At 36.2% G+C, this 17,084-nt stretch overlaps 1 protein-coding gene across 1 annotated transcript in view; it reads left to right on the plus strand.

Annotated features, from left to right (window-relative positions):
• SPATA17 (spermatogenesis associated 17) overlaps positions 1 to 17,084 on the plus strand; it is a 138,824-nt gene that overhangs the window by 15,418 nt on the left and 106,322 nt on the right. The window contains exon 4 of the mRNA XM_004685436.2: positions 10,149 to 10,199. Within this exon, the coding sequence (XP_004685493.2) occupies positions 10,149 to 10,199 (51 nt within the window). The remainder of the gene's footprint in view (positions 1 to 10,148; positions 10,200 to 17,084) is intronic.

A 17,084-nucleotide genomic window follows, 5' to 3' on the forward strand; every position in this document is an offset into this window, starting at 1 on the left:
ATATATATATATATATATATATATATATATATATATATATAACATATATTTATCAGTACAAACTCGTGGATTCCTGTTTTATTCAATCAATAAAAATAAGTTGCTACACTCATTGCTTTTGGTTCACATTGTCTCAGATTGCTCAATTAGGAGTTCCTTCAAGCCAGTGAGTCCTCTAGCCCTGTTACTCATTAGTGATTGAGTAACCACTGCATCAGTGGTTCAGACAGGACAGTGGAATATGTATGTCTGTCTGGCCTTTTGTGAGTAGTTGTGACTTAACTGGTGTAATTTCTACTTACAAGCCACAAGTAAGAGCTTTCTGAATGATCATTAGATATGATTCATGTTTACATTTCAGTGGCTATTGCCAAATTATTTACTTTGGGAACCAGTATTTATTCTAATATATGAATGAATGTTGAGATTGCAGATAAAATATGTGTTTAAGCTCAAGTAGTGAGTCATGCAAGAGAATTTACTTTTTTAAATCTTATTATCTCTGCTGAGTTTGAACTATAAGAATATCACTTAGCATTTATTTGTGAGTTATTTTCTCTATTTCTGATCTGGAGAATCATTGGGCTCTTGAAGTAAATCAAATGATAGAAATTTTTCCCAGCTAGATTGTTTCTTGGTTTCTTAAGTATATTTATCTGTAAATTATTTTATAACAGGCCTGCTTTCCTACCTATTTTGTTATTATGGTGCTAGTGCCTAACATAAGGGTATCAATAAATAGTATAATCTAATCTCAGTAAATAATTATTTAATGATATTTAAATGGCTATATTTATATATTGTCTAACATAAGTGAAATATCACATTAAGCATTTTACGTCTTTAATATTTATATCAACCCCTTTAATCTTACCCCAACCCTGAGAAGAGTTTCACAATTTTATGGATTAAGATTTTTAGAACTAGACACAGTTATTTCCCCAAGGATACACTGCTAGTGATTAAGTCGAGGAAAGTTCAAACCTAACATGATCTGATTCCAACACTTATAAATTAAACTGGTGGGCAATTCATAACAGTCATTACTGAAGAATTTCCTCATTGGTTATACAGAGAGAGAGGTCCTGTGAGATTTCATTAGTGCCAAAGTATTAGGGATTCCTACCTTTGTGGAGCCTTCATTCAACAGAGTCCATTGTCAAAGCCCTTGTATTTGATCCTTCAGGATTCATCCTTTGAGGACACTGGCCGCTGGGCCACATAGCAGGAATGGAAATTTTAGCCAGAGCTCATATCCCTAGTGCTTAGAGCCCTGTCTCCTTCACAGATATCACCAACATAGTCCTTAGGTTTTTAGTTACCTCCTATAAGCAACAGGAATGCCATATGCTCATTTGACATTTTCAGAAACTCATGTCCAGCTCTTTCTCAAGCTTTGGGGAATCTTGGAATGAAGGTAGGGGAAAACTTAGCCCAATTGTAATATTGAGTGAGAAATCAACTTTATTTTTTTGTAAGCTATTGAGGTAACTACATCTTTATCTCAACAAAGCCCACTCGCGTTTATAATGCTAACAAAAGGATACTTGAAAGGAACATTCTAAGAGGGGCCTCAGTGAAGCTCACAGTGAAGCTCTAAGATGTTTTGGGCTTTTTGAGTTTGTGATGATGTTAGGACACCTCCATGTGGTGGTGTCTTGTAAGGCGATTTTGCTGTCTCTTAGCAGAGTGCCTGGCACAAGGTAATTAGTACTCAGCAAATGCTTATGTTAGGGAACTGTTGAATTTGAACTGAGATTCAGAGTCAGAGCTGTACACAGAGGGAATAGAGCATTGAGGACACAATGCCAGGATTTCCTACCTGGTAGAAAAGCACAGGGTCAAGTATTGAGGCTGTGAAATGTATTGGGTAGGATTTAACAGAGGAAAGAGAAATCGAGGTAGACAACATCTAAGAAAGCAGTGACACAGATCCTGGAAGGCAGAGGAGAAAACTTAGAACTTGTAATTGCCAACAGTCTGAGAGGTGTCTGAGGGCAAAAAAGAGAGTGAAAAGACAGAAGTCCTAGGATCTCTGCCCTCAGCATCTGTGCTTGTAGATGGCCTACCTCAGATCCCATGCACCAGAATATTTCTGTGTAGGTTTTACCTAATTCTTACAGTGACACCTGCTCACTAATCCAGGTGTCCCACTTCCCTGCTACCATGCTCTCACTAAGCCACACTCATCGAACCATTCCATTTGTTCTTGAGATTGGATTCATCCTGGCTTCCTGAATAACTACCCCTTATCTTTGCTTTGTTTTTGATCTCCCCACCTGGCCTTCCTGCTGACTTTCATGCTGCTGTATTTGGCTTTCTGATTCGAATTTGTCCATATTAAGAGTCTAAGACCATTGATTCACAAAGTTTGAGAAGGTATTCCTGTTCTTGGGGATTTGTGCTGAGTCTTCTTTTTGTTGATAAGGAAAAGAACTTCACAGTCACCAGGTATGAGCTCAGTGCTCACGCACTTTGCACCGGCTGAACTCTTGCCATAGTTTCACAGCCACCTGCTCTCCCCACAAAACACAAATGGCTCTACAGCAGGAACCCTTGATGTCAGCTGTATGTCACTCTGTGTCACTTTGCCTCATCATTCCCTGCCACACCAAGCAGAGAAATGGAGGTAATGATTTCTTGGTAATGCCAAATAATGTTGAAATATTTTTTCTTGTGTCTCTTTGGAGCCCTAGCACTTTGAATGCTATGTGGGTTGAGATCTATCTGTGTAAACTCTGCATGACAGTTTATATACTTACATACATCCTCATCGTTTTCAAGTTCATCTTTTTCTTTATACTTTCATATTAATAAGCTTATATTATGGGCCCTCCCTGGTGGCGCAGTGGGTTAAAGTGCAGCACTACCAAGCTGGCCATACCCTCTTCAGCAAGAGTTCAATCCCAGCCAGAGGGGTGATCACATGGCACAGCAGACCTCTCCTCTCTCGCCCACTGTGCCCCTCAGCAGTGTACTTTGTTAATCTGTCTATTCTGTTCCTCACTCTGTCTCTGGTGAATCCTCTCACTGCCCTGCACCTCTGGCCTGTACCCCAGCTCTGTTTGCATAAATAAATAAATCTTTTTTTAAAAAAAAAGTAAAAGAAATAGCTATAATGCTAAACAGCTCAATGTTACAATTTTAAATTAAGATCATCAGTGAATAGTATATAATGGCTATCATGTTAATAGAATTTAATTTTTTTATTGAAGTGTATTAATGGCCCATAGTAGGGCAATTTACAAAGATAATTATTATTAAAACATAGATCAACCAACCTATAAAAAATATTTACATTTTCACTGAAAATCAAGGCTTACAATGTTTGTATACTGCTTATCATTTTGCAATTTTTTATATTCGATTAATATTTAAAAGAGTAGCAGTGGAAATAACTGAGATTAAATGGGACAAGGTGGCCATCCACTATCAAATTTGATTTGTGTTGTCATGATGAATATTAGCATTTATATTTTAGAATATAATATTAGCATATATATTTTAGCATTTATATTTTATAATATTAGCATTTATATTTTAGAAAAAAATATAAAATATTTTTAGAAAAATATATGAAATATTGATCACTAGTTTTATTCTTATTTTTGGCTTTATTTATTTTTTTATTAATGGCATATCATTATTTCACATCCTTGTTTCTTTAGCATACTATAGGTTTTTTTCTCTTCCGGTGTGGTCCCCATAGTTTTTCCAACACAAATGCACCCATAATCTTCCTCCATAGTCCTCTATGTTCTCCTCCCTAACTCCATTTTCCCCATATCCCATTTCCCTCTTTTCTCCCCTCCTGAATGTCTCAAATCCGTGGTCAGATTTCAAGCTTTGGTTTTAAAATTTATCTTTGTTCCTTGGTTTGGTTTCTCTATATTCCCTATCTAAGTGTAACCACCCAATGTTGCATATTTCTCCTCTGATTCACGTCACTTAGGATGATCCTTTTTCATTTCATATATTCAACATACTACTGCAAAAGGCCAAGAAGAATCACTATTTTTAAACTAATGAAATTAACATGTTGACTTATATATATGTTTTTATTTCTCTCATTAGATAAAGAAATGTTTCTTCTATAAATGGGGAAATGTCCAAATCATTTTATAAATTTCTCTGTAGGACTTCAGTTAAAAGTTAGTAAGGCAATATTCATTACCATTTAGAATCAGAACAAAAAATCGAAACATAATTGTTTTTCCCTTCAGGGTTTTTCATTTATTTAAACAAAAAATACCCAAGGCTAAGTATCTTAAAACTATGTCTTAACTAACATTAATTTAAAATTTATTAACATATTTCCATTATAATTATGAAATGGATTTAAATTTCACACACCTGCTCATAAAGGTTATATTAATAGTAACTGTGAGAAATAATATAATTAGCCTTTAATTTTTCCTGTGGATAAAGAAAGGTTATTTTAAAAATCAGCTGTTGATAATGACCAGATCAGTATCATTTGCCAACAAACAAGGCAAAGCATATGCACAAAATACTCATGATTATTTGATAATAAATCATTTTAATGATTAGGCTCAAAATTATGAAATGAGGATGGCACTGATGTGGAAAATAACAAAGGCTTGGGCTCATCAGATCTGTTATCCAGATGTTCATGGTTTCTAAAAGCTTCATTGTCATCACTTTAATGTGAATATTTCCTCTTTATGACAAAGAAAGCAAATAATGACAGCTGACCTGGTGAAGTTAGGGAGCTATATTACTCAAAAGTATTCTAAATATGTATTATTTTAAATGTTCTGTTTTGATAATGGTTGACCCTCCCTTCCTTGAAATTCACCTTTTCCTGATTTCTACCCTAAATGCTCATTGATAAAGAAACGATTAAAAAATTCACTAGGTAGAAGAAACTGTAATTAGGAATTAAGCCACTAAGGGTTTAAGAAGATGAATTTATGATCTGGGCTTAAGACGGAAGAAGAGGGACATTTCCAGTTCATATGGTCTGCATCACCACTATGGAATGTAAAATTTGGAGCTGAAAGGCAGATGATAGTGAGATTAAGTCAATGAGTGTGGAATTCTGAAGATAATAACAAAAGCTGTGATGCAGAGATATTTAGCTTGGTGTCCAAAACTTTGGAGCTTATAATGGACCATGTTAGGGAGCCTCCCAGAAGGCACAGATGAAGGGATGGGGAAAATGGAGGGAGAGAAGGGCAAGAGGAGGTTCTGGAAGCAGGAGCAAGGATGACAACACTGAAAGAGAATAGAGAAGTTTTGGGTTTTTGTTGTTGATTTAAAAAAAAAAAAAACGTACATACAATCGGTTTGGAGTGGTACTTGAGTGAGGTAGGCATGATGTCTCCTATACATACTTACAAAATAAGCAAGGAGATGGGGATTTGGGACAATAGAAAAAAGGAGTAAAGCATTTCAGACAAAGAGAATAATCTGAGCATGTAAATGAAGGAGAAAAATGGTATAAAAAGTTGATCAAAATGATATTTAAAGGAAAGGAATGTTGAGAGATACTTGAGGTGAAAATGGGACCTAAGTCTTGAGCTTTGAAGATTACATTGGCCTGTAAGAGCGGTTACCATTTAACTTTTGCCCCATTGTAATTAACCTAATTGAAAGAAAGAAAGAAAAAAAAATATGTTCCCATCTGTCATCACTATCTTATCAGAGAAATAAAAAGGGTAAAATTTACATGCCAGCACGTAACTTCCTGTCTTTCTCTTTGTGATATGATATACTCATGGGTAGTTAGTTATATCGGCCTGCTCAATTAAGATGCTCAATTAAGATGCCTTGTCTTAAAAAAAATAAAATAAAAAGATGCCTCATCTCAAGCAATTGGAAACAATTGAAGATCTATGAGCAATGGAAATAATAAGAAAATACTGTACAAAGTTAGTTGGGAAAAAGTGTTAAGTATAGGTTAAATATAAGATGGATCAAGTATCAATTCTGTGCATAATTCAGTCATGTGAAAAGAAGACTTAATTGAAAGCTATGGGACCTAACTAAAAGTTATGGTAAAAATGAAAGAATCAAGTCATCAGCGCAAAATAGAAGACAATCACAGGCACTGGTGAAACTAAGCACTCAGATGTTTATCTTAAAAATGTTAGCATGTGGCCCTCCCTGGTGGCGCAGCGTGTTAAAGCACAGCACTGAGAAGCTTAAGCCACTTCCACATGAGTTGGATTCCTGCCTGCCCCGGTGGTGATCACATGGCGTGGCAGACCTCTCCTGACCTGCCCGCTGCTCCCCTCAGCAGTGTACTTCATCGATCTGCCTGTTCTGCTCCCCACTCTGTCTCTGGTGAAGCCTCTCACTGCCCCTAAGCCTCTGGCCTGTACCCCAGTTCTGTATGCACAAATAAATAAATCTTAAAAAAAAAAAAGTGTTAGCATGTGACCAGAAGAGTCTCCAGGGCCCCCAGATTGTTAAGGGGTACATGCTCTTAAAAGGATTCCCAGCCTCCACATACACAAACATTGACTCTTAGCGTGAAAGACTTTGACTGAAATTAGTGTATGTGTGTGTGTGTGGCAGGGGAAAATACTCCTAATAAAACTCCAAAAAGTACTTGACCCTACTGGATAAACATCCTCTTATGGTAAATGTCTGAGACAGAGCTGCTGAGACCAGACAGCTTGCCATAAGTTTAAGGTAACTGCTGGATGGGAACCACAAGAAAGAGGCTGGTTTCAAAGAGCAGAGACACATAATAGACCATAAGGTCAAAACAATGATTGCCATTGTCTCTGCGGAAACCTCTGGATGTGTTTCTCACCCGTGTGTGGCCTCCACATACCTCTTCACATGTTTTTCCTTTGTTCCACCTCCCTTTATATATCCATCTTGTTTCTCCCTACCCATCCTCATTAAGGAAGTCTGTTTCGTGGCATTCCAGGAGTTATAATCTGAGGAGTTTACAATCCAACTGCATATAAGTGAAGGCAAGAAAAAATAGCACCCATTCAGTACTCATCCTCCTGCCCCAGAGATATATCTGTAACAGAAGAGACTGGTATTTAAAGCATTGAGCAATCTACAAATGGAGTCACTCATTTATCAGACTTGGTGGTAAACATCACAAAGCACACCACCAATCAAAAACAATAAGACCACCATGCTCCCATTCCATCTAAGTAGCCGTCCTGCCAATAGGCCCACATGTATAATAATCACCAGAAAATTATGTTTTTAAAAGGCAGGAATCATCCAGAAAACAATTTCAAGAGCCTCTTGAAAATTGAGCTATGTGATATGACAAAGGCCATATAGCTAACAAAGTTCAGTGTTTGGTCCTGTTTCATGTCCCAGGAATTCTTCCTACTCTCAGAAAATACATCACATCAATCCTGTTTGTCTTTCCTTCTCTCTCTTTCCTGTCCCTCTGTCTCTTGCTTTATTTAAATTTTGGGATATATCTGTAATTGACCATCATATTTCCATTACAATGAACTACCAATGATGTTCGACTGGTCTTTAGTCTTTCCCTGCTATCTTAAAGATAAAAGAGTAAGAAATAGTAAATAGCAAAGATAAATTTTAAAACTTTTGTCTGGTGATAAAATATAGTAACTTGTCATTCTTGGATTTATTATTAATTTGGGATATGCTTTGCTTACCTAATATCATAGAATGGATTAAAAAAACCTTTTATGACAGAATGATAGAAATTAATATTAAGGACAAAGACTGTTGTATGAATTATATTTTAGCAATTCATGTAACCAAAAGGACAAATGTTAAAATAACAAATTTTCTTCATTCCTCAGAAGGAGAATAGAAAGATTTAGGAAAAAAAATTTCAAAGTGTTTCATAGCTTGTGAAAATATACAATTCACAATCAACAAATGTCTTTTTTTGTCTCTTTAAATTTGTGGTAACATAAAATCTATTATTTCAGCCACCTATCTTTACTGATACTGTTCAGTGACAAGAAATACAGTCACATCCTACGCAGCTATCACCATTATCTGTTTCTAGACTGTCCCATCATCTCAAAATGAAGCCCCTTCCTTGCCCACTAAACAGGGAGCCTCCCCTCCACACATCACCACTGTCCTATTTTCTCTTTTTGTGTATATCACTCTTCCAGGTATGTCATGAGTGCAATCACACACTATTTTTCTCACAGTTTTTGTTGTTTTTGCTTTCAAAAGTAACATCCAGATGGTGGAGTAGGAAATTGACAGTGAGGTAGTGTTATTTAATGATTCATTGCAATCAAGAAGTACTGATAATTCCTTTAATGATGACCCTCAGCTATGTCCTGAAACCTTCAGAACTTCATCTAGATTTAGTCTTTACTACAGCTTTGGGGGAACATGTACCTACTCTGTAAGAATGGAAATCAAGACTGGGAACTGAGACTCCACCTAACTTTCTCAAAGACACACAAGCTAGTAAAAGTGAGTTATGAACTGAACTCAGAACTGTGGTTCCACAGCTTTTACACACTCTGCTGCTAATTGTGGAGAAGTATGAGAAGGATCAGGAACAGTATCTTTTTTGCAACCCAAACTTGTTTTTTTGTGAGTTTTATGCATGAAAATATTTAATGGTTTAAGCTGCGCCATATGACTTGAAGGGATACAGTATAAGTTATTTTATTTTAAAGATTTATTTATACATACAGAGCTGGGGCACAGGCCAGTGGTGCAGGGGCGGTGAGAGTATCCACCAGAGACAGAATGGGGAGCAGAACAGGCAGATTAACAAAGTACACTACTGAGGGGAGCAGCAGGCGGGCCAGGGGAGGTCTGCTGCACAATGGGGACCACCTCCGGAGCTGGGGATTGAACTCACACTGAAGTGGCTGCAGCTTGCTTGCAGTGTTGGACTTTAACCCATTGCACCACCCGGGAGGACCCAGTATAAAATATTTTAAATTCACCTCGAACACCAAGAATTATGCCTCGCTTGCCATAACAAAGAAAGAGAATTTAAAATGAAGTAACATCATTGTGTTCATTTGTAAATAACATATTGCCGCCAACTGTTTCTTAATTGCTCAGACTGTTGATAAATAATCCAGCCCTGCTGCTCTCCACAGACAATTTGCTTTGGATCAGACCAGGCAATTCAAACAACACTAATTACAGTGAAACCCTTTTATATGAATTCCTGTTTGTCTCAGGAAAGAAAGCCCCTGTATAAAAGATTAAGGCACTTTTCTCTGATTTCTGCCTGTAACATCACACCTATTCCCTGGGCACAAGTTACATTAGTTATGAATTTTGATTGACTCACAACAGATGAAGTTGTATTCTGTGTTCCGTGTTGAAAAATATGTATTTCATGGCATTTGCTGCTTATTGTACTATCATGAATTATGTTAGTTTGGTATTTTTAATTAAAAGGTAGAACAGATGTAGAAATTTTATCTAAAGCAGTGTTTTCACTGAAAATAAGCTATCTTGCTATGTGATTATCTGCTATCATGGAGATGTGTCTATTAATAGATAAATATGTCTCTATTCAGAGGAAATCAAGACTTTAGGAAGTTTTCCCTATATCAGGGGATTTACTGTAACATGATATCATTGTATTTATGATTTTATGGTGTTAAAATGAATATTAAATGAAACAAAATTCCCAAGGATTACTCAGGAGGCAGCTAAGTACATAACATTTTGTACAGATGGTTGGAAGGCACAATTTTGCTCCATCACTGCACCCATATCCTTGAACGATTTCGACTGAAGACAGCATTTCTTTGAATTTTTCATTAAACCAGACGTCTTGAAATATGAATTCCTTTTATGTTTCTGTGAGTTTTGGCTAAAAGAACCCCAGTGAATAAATCATACAATACTACGTGTCACCAGCACTTGTGAATATTTCTGCTTTGTTATTCTATTCTCAGTAGAGCACCATTGATTATCAAACTCAGCGGAGAGCATTTTATGATCATATATCTCCATTAGCTTCTAGTTTGACTACCATAGATTTTTCTGGTTAAGCCTGCATTATGTATTAGGAAGCCTATCTCTTCAATACAAAGTTTGATTTCATTTTTCTAAGCCTCCAATTCTTATTATGTATTATGTATAAAGATTCTTATCTTTTATATGTAAAAGTAGGCTGCACTGTCTTTGTGTAACTGAAATATATGCCATCTTTTTTTTTTTTTCTTGATTCACAGTTAGCGTATTATACTATGAAGATGAATCTCTACAATGCAATGGCTGTCAGGGTAAATATTTCTTCACTTGTTAAACAAATGAAAAGTCAATTGTGCCCTGAATTCACTTTTAATAAAATGAGCAAACCAGAATAATGCAAATTTGATTGATATGCTAATGGTAAAGAGAGAAAAGAGTACATAATTTAAAAGTTAGTTATACTAAATAATCTTGGCAGTATTAAAAATTAGAGTAAAATGTAAAACATGTAATTATCAATGCTTATGTTTTAGAATGTTAAATATCTCTAAGCCATAACTAGAGAAAGACCGTAAATATTAATGAAGCAATGTATTCGTTTCCATGTGTCATATGGAATATTGTGATAAATAGAGGAACATGGTTCTACAGTATAAGATTCCTGACCAATGCAAATCAATTAGAAATTATTCATATGATTTAACAGCAATGAAATCTGTTTCCAGCTTAGAAGTTTTATTTCTATTGCTTTCTATGGTGATTTTTATGTGCTATTTCCTAATAGAAGGCTGACTTTTGTGATTAGGAGGCTTACTTCTTTTCTGCACATATGTGGGAATGAATATAACGAGAGTATTATTTCTTTTGTTCACAATGTCATAATATGGTAACAGCTTAAGTTATAAACTGTTGCATGTGGAGAAATTAATGTTCTTCAAAGCATTCCCTTTCATTAATCTCTTAGTTTTTCTGTTAGTAATGGAGTTTATTTTTTGGTGAGGCAATAAAATATCTCCTGAAAATCCTGTGTTGAATGGTGATAGATAAATGAACATGACTTTGACTGTCCACACTGCTTTTGGAAGGGTACTTTTCTCTACAGGTGTGAAATATGCTGGAACCCTAGTCCCAGGTCTGGTCTCCAGCCACTTTCCCTCTACCTCTCTAGTCATATATAGTTTAAGGAGGAAAAAAGAAGAAGGAGATCTTTCTGCTACTCCTCCTAAGCCAAAAGCAGACAATGACCATAATTAGGTTTTCCTCTTTTAATGGAAATTCTTGAGTCTAGGAACTTAGCAGATTCTGGATTGCTATGCTCAAAGACTTAATCTCTGAGCCTAAGACACTGGTAGCTATTTCTTATCTTCTTACCTCATGGCAGATATGTCTCTACAGTGAAAAAGATTAAATGACTGAGAACCTAAAGCAGTTACTTTAGGAATAAAGGAATAAATTGAAATATATAACTAAAGGAATAAATGACTAAAGTAATCTAAAGACATTACTGAAGACTTAAGTGTCTTATTCTATCACTAGGGTAGATGGAGTCACAGGTGGAGGGCTTATTATCTAGTCCCAGATCTTTATGTTAAATTCTGATCAGACTCAATCATTCAGATTCCTTTTACTTTGACTAAGGTATACACACACTCACACACAAAGGTGTATGTGTGTGTGTGTGTGTGTGTGTGTGTGTATGTCATTTGGAAGGCAGTGATGACTTATTCCACCTTCATACTAAAAGTTGTATTTCCTGACAAGTCAACCCGTCTTTGATTAATGCCACTAGACAAAGCTAGCCTTTACCTGAGTCCTGTAATTCTGGAGAACAACAAACGTTCACACCCCCCATCACCCTTTGTCTTCAGGAACAGTTTACTGCAAAAACCATCCACCCTTACCCATTAGAAAGAGAGGCACAGAAACACATGGATTCTGCCCACTTGTTTACCTTTGAACAAGTCAGACAGTCCTCCTCCCATTCCATTCTTTATTTCACAAATGATTAACTGAACTCCTGTCCCCACTGATCAATTGGAAAAACATGTTTGTTAACCAAACTATGGCTACACTTCTCTCCACCCCCGTTCATGTCCCTGAATGTTAGCCAGCATATGGCATTTTACCATTCTCATCTGAAAATAACTGGCTTCCAGGAAATAAACCAGTCTCTGATCTACCATCTGATTATGTCACATGTACATCCTGCTTCTCAAAGTAGTTCTTTCTAGTACACCTTCCCATTGGAAAAAAATTTAAGCAATGCTTTTTGCCTAATTTTTGACATGCTTGCAAGGTGTCTTCTCCCTACCACAGTCCACCTTGTATAGCACCATGGTCTTTCAACCCTCTCCCTTGCAGTACTTCTGTTGAAACATTGTGACCATATTTTCTTGAAGCATCCTAGGAAAGGAAAATAGGGGGGAGGAATAACGTGTTCACACAAGAAGTGAAGGAAAGAAAAAAGACTTGAGTCTTACCTTAAAGTTGGACTGATCCACTTGGGAATTTTTGTGAGACTTGATGCAATATATAAAAAATATATGAAATATATTATATTGCATATGAAAAATTTATATTAGAAACACTTCCTTAACAAAGAAATTCACAGTCTTCTGTCAGAGGTTTAGATGAATTAATGTTGGTAATAAACTATATACTTCATGGTCCTAAGATGAACGATTGGCACCTCACATGGAGGCCAAAGTGACTGCTTAACAAAGATGAAATTTTAACAGTGGTTCATCGCAGTGACAAGAACAGAATATATTTGTAGCTGGACTTTGACTGATTTTTTATAAGTAGACTTTTGCAAATGGTGCTTTGAAATTTGGTTCTGTGCTGCAGAGGGTGTCTGAAGTGACCCATGTGGGATCCTTAGAGATGTATGTTGTCTGCACCTAGTGATTACAATCCAACTTGACACCAAGTTTACTTCTCTTATCTACAATCTGCCTTTTCAGTTCATAGCTACCAAGTAAGCTTCTCCAAAATAATACCCTAAAAGTGATAGAAACATGACTAGCTATAAGTGTCCAGGAGGAAGAGTATCTAAGAGTGACCAATAACTATCAAAAATCTAAGTGATATATGATATTTAGACTGATATCTGTGTACCCAGTTCATGAATAGGCCACATAGAATGCAGAAGAGAAAACTTTTATCTTAATTGGTCTCATGTACTAAGTCTGTTGCAAGTTATATATTTGATTGTAGATTCCTAGCATGACAAGTAAATGACAGTCAGTTGCCAAAGAGGTGAGAAGAGTTTAAAAAATTTATTTTTAGCCCATCTATTTCTAAATAGATGTCATTTTTATAACAAAGAATAAATTACATGTCTATAATTTAAAAATATATAGTAGGCATTCGTATTCTGATTTGCTGCATTTATTTTCTAAAGGGTCACCTTTTATCTCAAGACTTTATGATCCCCCTACCCATACAGAATTGATCACTCTCTCTTTTATGTCCCTATTTTACCATTGACATACTTTTAGAAAGGACCTGTAACATTTAATAATCCTTTCTGATTCACCTGCCTCTGTCCCACCTCACCCCCTCAACAACACACACTCTAAGTCCTCTGCGACCTGGATCTTATCTGCTTCATCTTTGTATCTTCAGTTCCTGTCTATTAAGAGGAGGTCAAGAAAATGCCCCCGAATAAATTCTGAATGTTGCCATATAATTTTCTAAACATGGAATTAAAAAAAAAGTCATTTGTATTTAATGCATTTTTCTCTATTACCCTCAGTGCCCTTGTTGGAAATGATTTAAACCTTTCCTGAGGAATCATGCAGGCTTTTTGGACTACATGGTATGGGTAGCTGGACAGGTTCTGTTGGCTTAGTCCAGCTCACTTATGAGTGGACATGTACGTGGCAGGTCCCAGGAGCCCTAGGTCCTTGCCAGTATATCATAACACATCCAGGTTGGAAGGAGGCTTGCTGTGATAGAAGCTTTTGTCAGTCCCACAATATGCCTTTACAAAACCCCTCACTGCTTTGCAGCTCGGCCAGGGACAGTCAATTAATACAGCGATAAACTGCTCAGTAAATTTTTATTTTAGTTCCCAGGGCCCTATTCCTCCTGTTTCTCTGTGTGACATTTTATTGCCTTTTTGGTCGTCAGTCTGACTTTACTCCAGGTTTGGATTTTTCTTTTCCTTCAGCATTTTGGCTACTCACGATGGATCCCACTTAATTTTGGCTTCCAGCTTTGATTTTTAGTCTTCTCTTTTTGAATAACTCTCAGTATCTTATATGCATATCATGAACTGATTCTATTACTCATTTCTCTCTCTGTCTCATGTAGATGTATGGATAACCTCATATTTTCTTATAACATGGCGTAGAACTAACCCTCCACTTTTTAGAATGCTAGTGACAACTATTTAAGCACTTGGGTGTTATATCAGGTCCACTCACCTGGACTTAGGGAATCACATCCTGACAGTGCTGTAAAAATGCAAGCAAAATTACATCATGTGTGAAAAGGTCATTAAAAATACCTGCAGGTAGCACAATAGAGCAATTATGGTATAATGCAATTACATGGAATTATCTCGTCCATCCTAAGGTCTATTACTTGTTCCTTTTACCCTATACCTTTTAAACATTTAGTATATACTTTTGAACATGGCTTTGTTTCCTGGCTGAAAATTCAGGATGAAGCTTTCTTACACGGAGCATCATATAAGGTATATGATCCTTCTATTGAAAGCAATAAAGTGACCTAATGCCAAGATAACATACGTGTAGTCTCACCCTTGCTATTTGGCTCCGAGTGCCCAAATAAACAGTTCCTCCTTCTCAAATGTGTCATCTGAGGGGAAATGGACATAGCTGGGAGATGTCTGAGCACACCTTAGTCAAACCAACCTATCAATGAGAGGTAGATCGTGGAGACCAGGAAAGAAAAAAGTTTCTGTATCATACATTTCCAAATCTGAGTAAGCCAAAACCACTGGCAAATAATAGCAGTAGCAGTAGTAGTAATATAGTATAGAAATTACAATTGCATAGAAATTATTATTTGCCAGGCACTATTCTAAGTGCTTTAAATGACACTTCACTTTAATCCTCACAACCACCTCTCTGAGAAAGGTATTCTTAGGACTCCAGTTTGAAAGTTGAAGAAGTAGAATTGTAGAATTTTACCATGCTCAGGGTCATACAGCAGGTAAATGACTATTAGGGAGTCCAGGAGGGCTGGTTCCATACTTGTGTTATTTCTGGTCATTTGCTGTCTCACTTTTATTTCCGGTGTTCTGTTTTGTTTTGTTTTTCCCCCTCAAGGATTTGGTTGAGAACAAATATTCAACCCTAAACAGAACTCTCGGGAAAATCTCATACTCTGTTTTCTTGAAATTCTGACTCTGTGGCTTAGCAATTTGTTACTATCCTTACTGATGTCTATTTAAGTCAGGGAAGTCTAAACTTACTGTTAAGTAGTAGGAGACTCAGTTGAGTGGCCTCAGTTCAGTGCCACACATTTCCTCTTGTGGGAGGCCAGGATGGCTTAGGATGAAATGTCTATCCTTATGAAAGAATGTTCAGGCTGTGATTTCATACTGTTAATGCCAGCATCAGGATCTATCATCCATAACAGCACTGGATGAAGCACCCTTCCTGCTTCAATTTTAAATGGATTGTTTATGTCGCTCATGGCGTTGGATAAGAAAAAGAGAATCTCGTTTCTTTCCTGTTTGGAGCCCAAGGTGCAGATCATAAAGATTTCTGTGATCTCAAAGTCTGTTTGGTGGTTCTGTGCCTCCACCAGGTCTGTTTGGAATCCGGAAATATTAATGGAAAAGAAATGACTATTAGGACTACTGTCTTCAACTGCTGAACCCCTTTATTTCTCTCTTAACTCTGAGAATATATTGGTCTTTAATAAATTGAGCCTAATGGGGATGTATAATCTAGCATAGACTGGAAGTTAACAAAGGTAAATGTGCTGGAGTTACTACTTCCTGGGTCATCTCATCTAGTTACTCCTATCTTACGATGAATGTAACAATATCTAATGAATGCAAATTTCAAGAAGTATGTAGTAATTTAGAGATTTCTAAAAATCTCTCTTTCCTCCTAATTTCAAATATCGACGGAGTGAAATGTGATAATTATCTAAAGCTTACAGAGTTCTAGAAAACCACGTATGTCATTGGTTATTATAGGTAGAATTCCTCTTGCTCTGGAAAGCTTGTACATCATTGATCAGTTGCTCAATCTCACTTAGTGATCTTCAACAGGGACCTAGAGAGTCTGAATGGGTCCTTTAGTATTGTAATTAAATGATTTAGCATGAAACTAGTGCCCCAAACATTTGAGTTCAGATAGAAATGCTCACTTTAAGGAATTTAAACTGTTAACAAGAAGAGCACTAAATTTGTCATCACTTAAAATAACTACTTTGCAAAATAACCATAAATATATTGCCTCTTTCCTCCTAGAACTCTGGATATGTAATAAAGCTTTTAATTTGTAGAAATTAATCTAACTTGAAATATCAATTAACTGTCTTCTTTTGTTTCTCACTTGTATATAAAATATGTGAAAAAAGATTATATGGTAGATTTAATTTTAAAAATGGTTAAGGATGTGTCAGATATATAAAGATTCATACCAATTTCTTAAACTATTTATATTCCTATTTTCATATTTATAATATTATGAAGAATTTATGCTTAAAATAATGACTCCAGGATTAGGTAGAGATAAATAGATAAATTAACTCAGGTAAATTAATTCATTTCTCTTATAGATCTTATATTAGGTCCTAGGAATAAAAAAAAATGAGTAAGACTGTGTCTTATGCATGGAGAAGAAGACTCCCATAATGTCATTCTAAGAAGTAAGCATCTAGGCAACCTGAGCTTTTGCCTGATGATAGATAAATGTTCCATCACTATGCAAAAGAAAAGTTCTTCTCCCCTTTTGCTACTTCTAGTACCGATATCATTATGAAATGGTTACATAGATTTTTAGAGAAAAGAAGTATTAAGTCAGGTACAGTGTGTGTGTGTGTGTGTGTGTGTGTGTGTGTGTGTGTGTGTATGTGTGGAGGAGGGTTGGGGAGAATCTTAAAGAGAAGAAACTGCATGTGGAATACTTCTCCAGAATTTCTGCTAGTTAAGACTAAAGATTTTCATTCATTTATGTCTTCAGTTAGTCATATGTGTGGTATGTGTG

This window comes from Condylura cristata, unplaced genomic scaffold (genome assembly GCF_000260355.1).
Source record: "Condylura cristata isolate star-nosed mole 26May11 unplaced genomic scaffold, ConCri1.0 scaffold00018, whole genome shotgun sequence".
Lineage (NCBI taxonomy): Eukaryota > Metazoa > Chordata > Mammalia > Eulipotyphla > Talpidae > Condylura > Condylura cristata.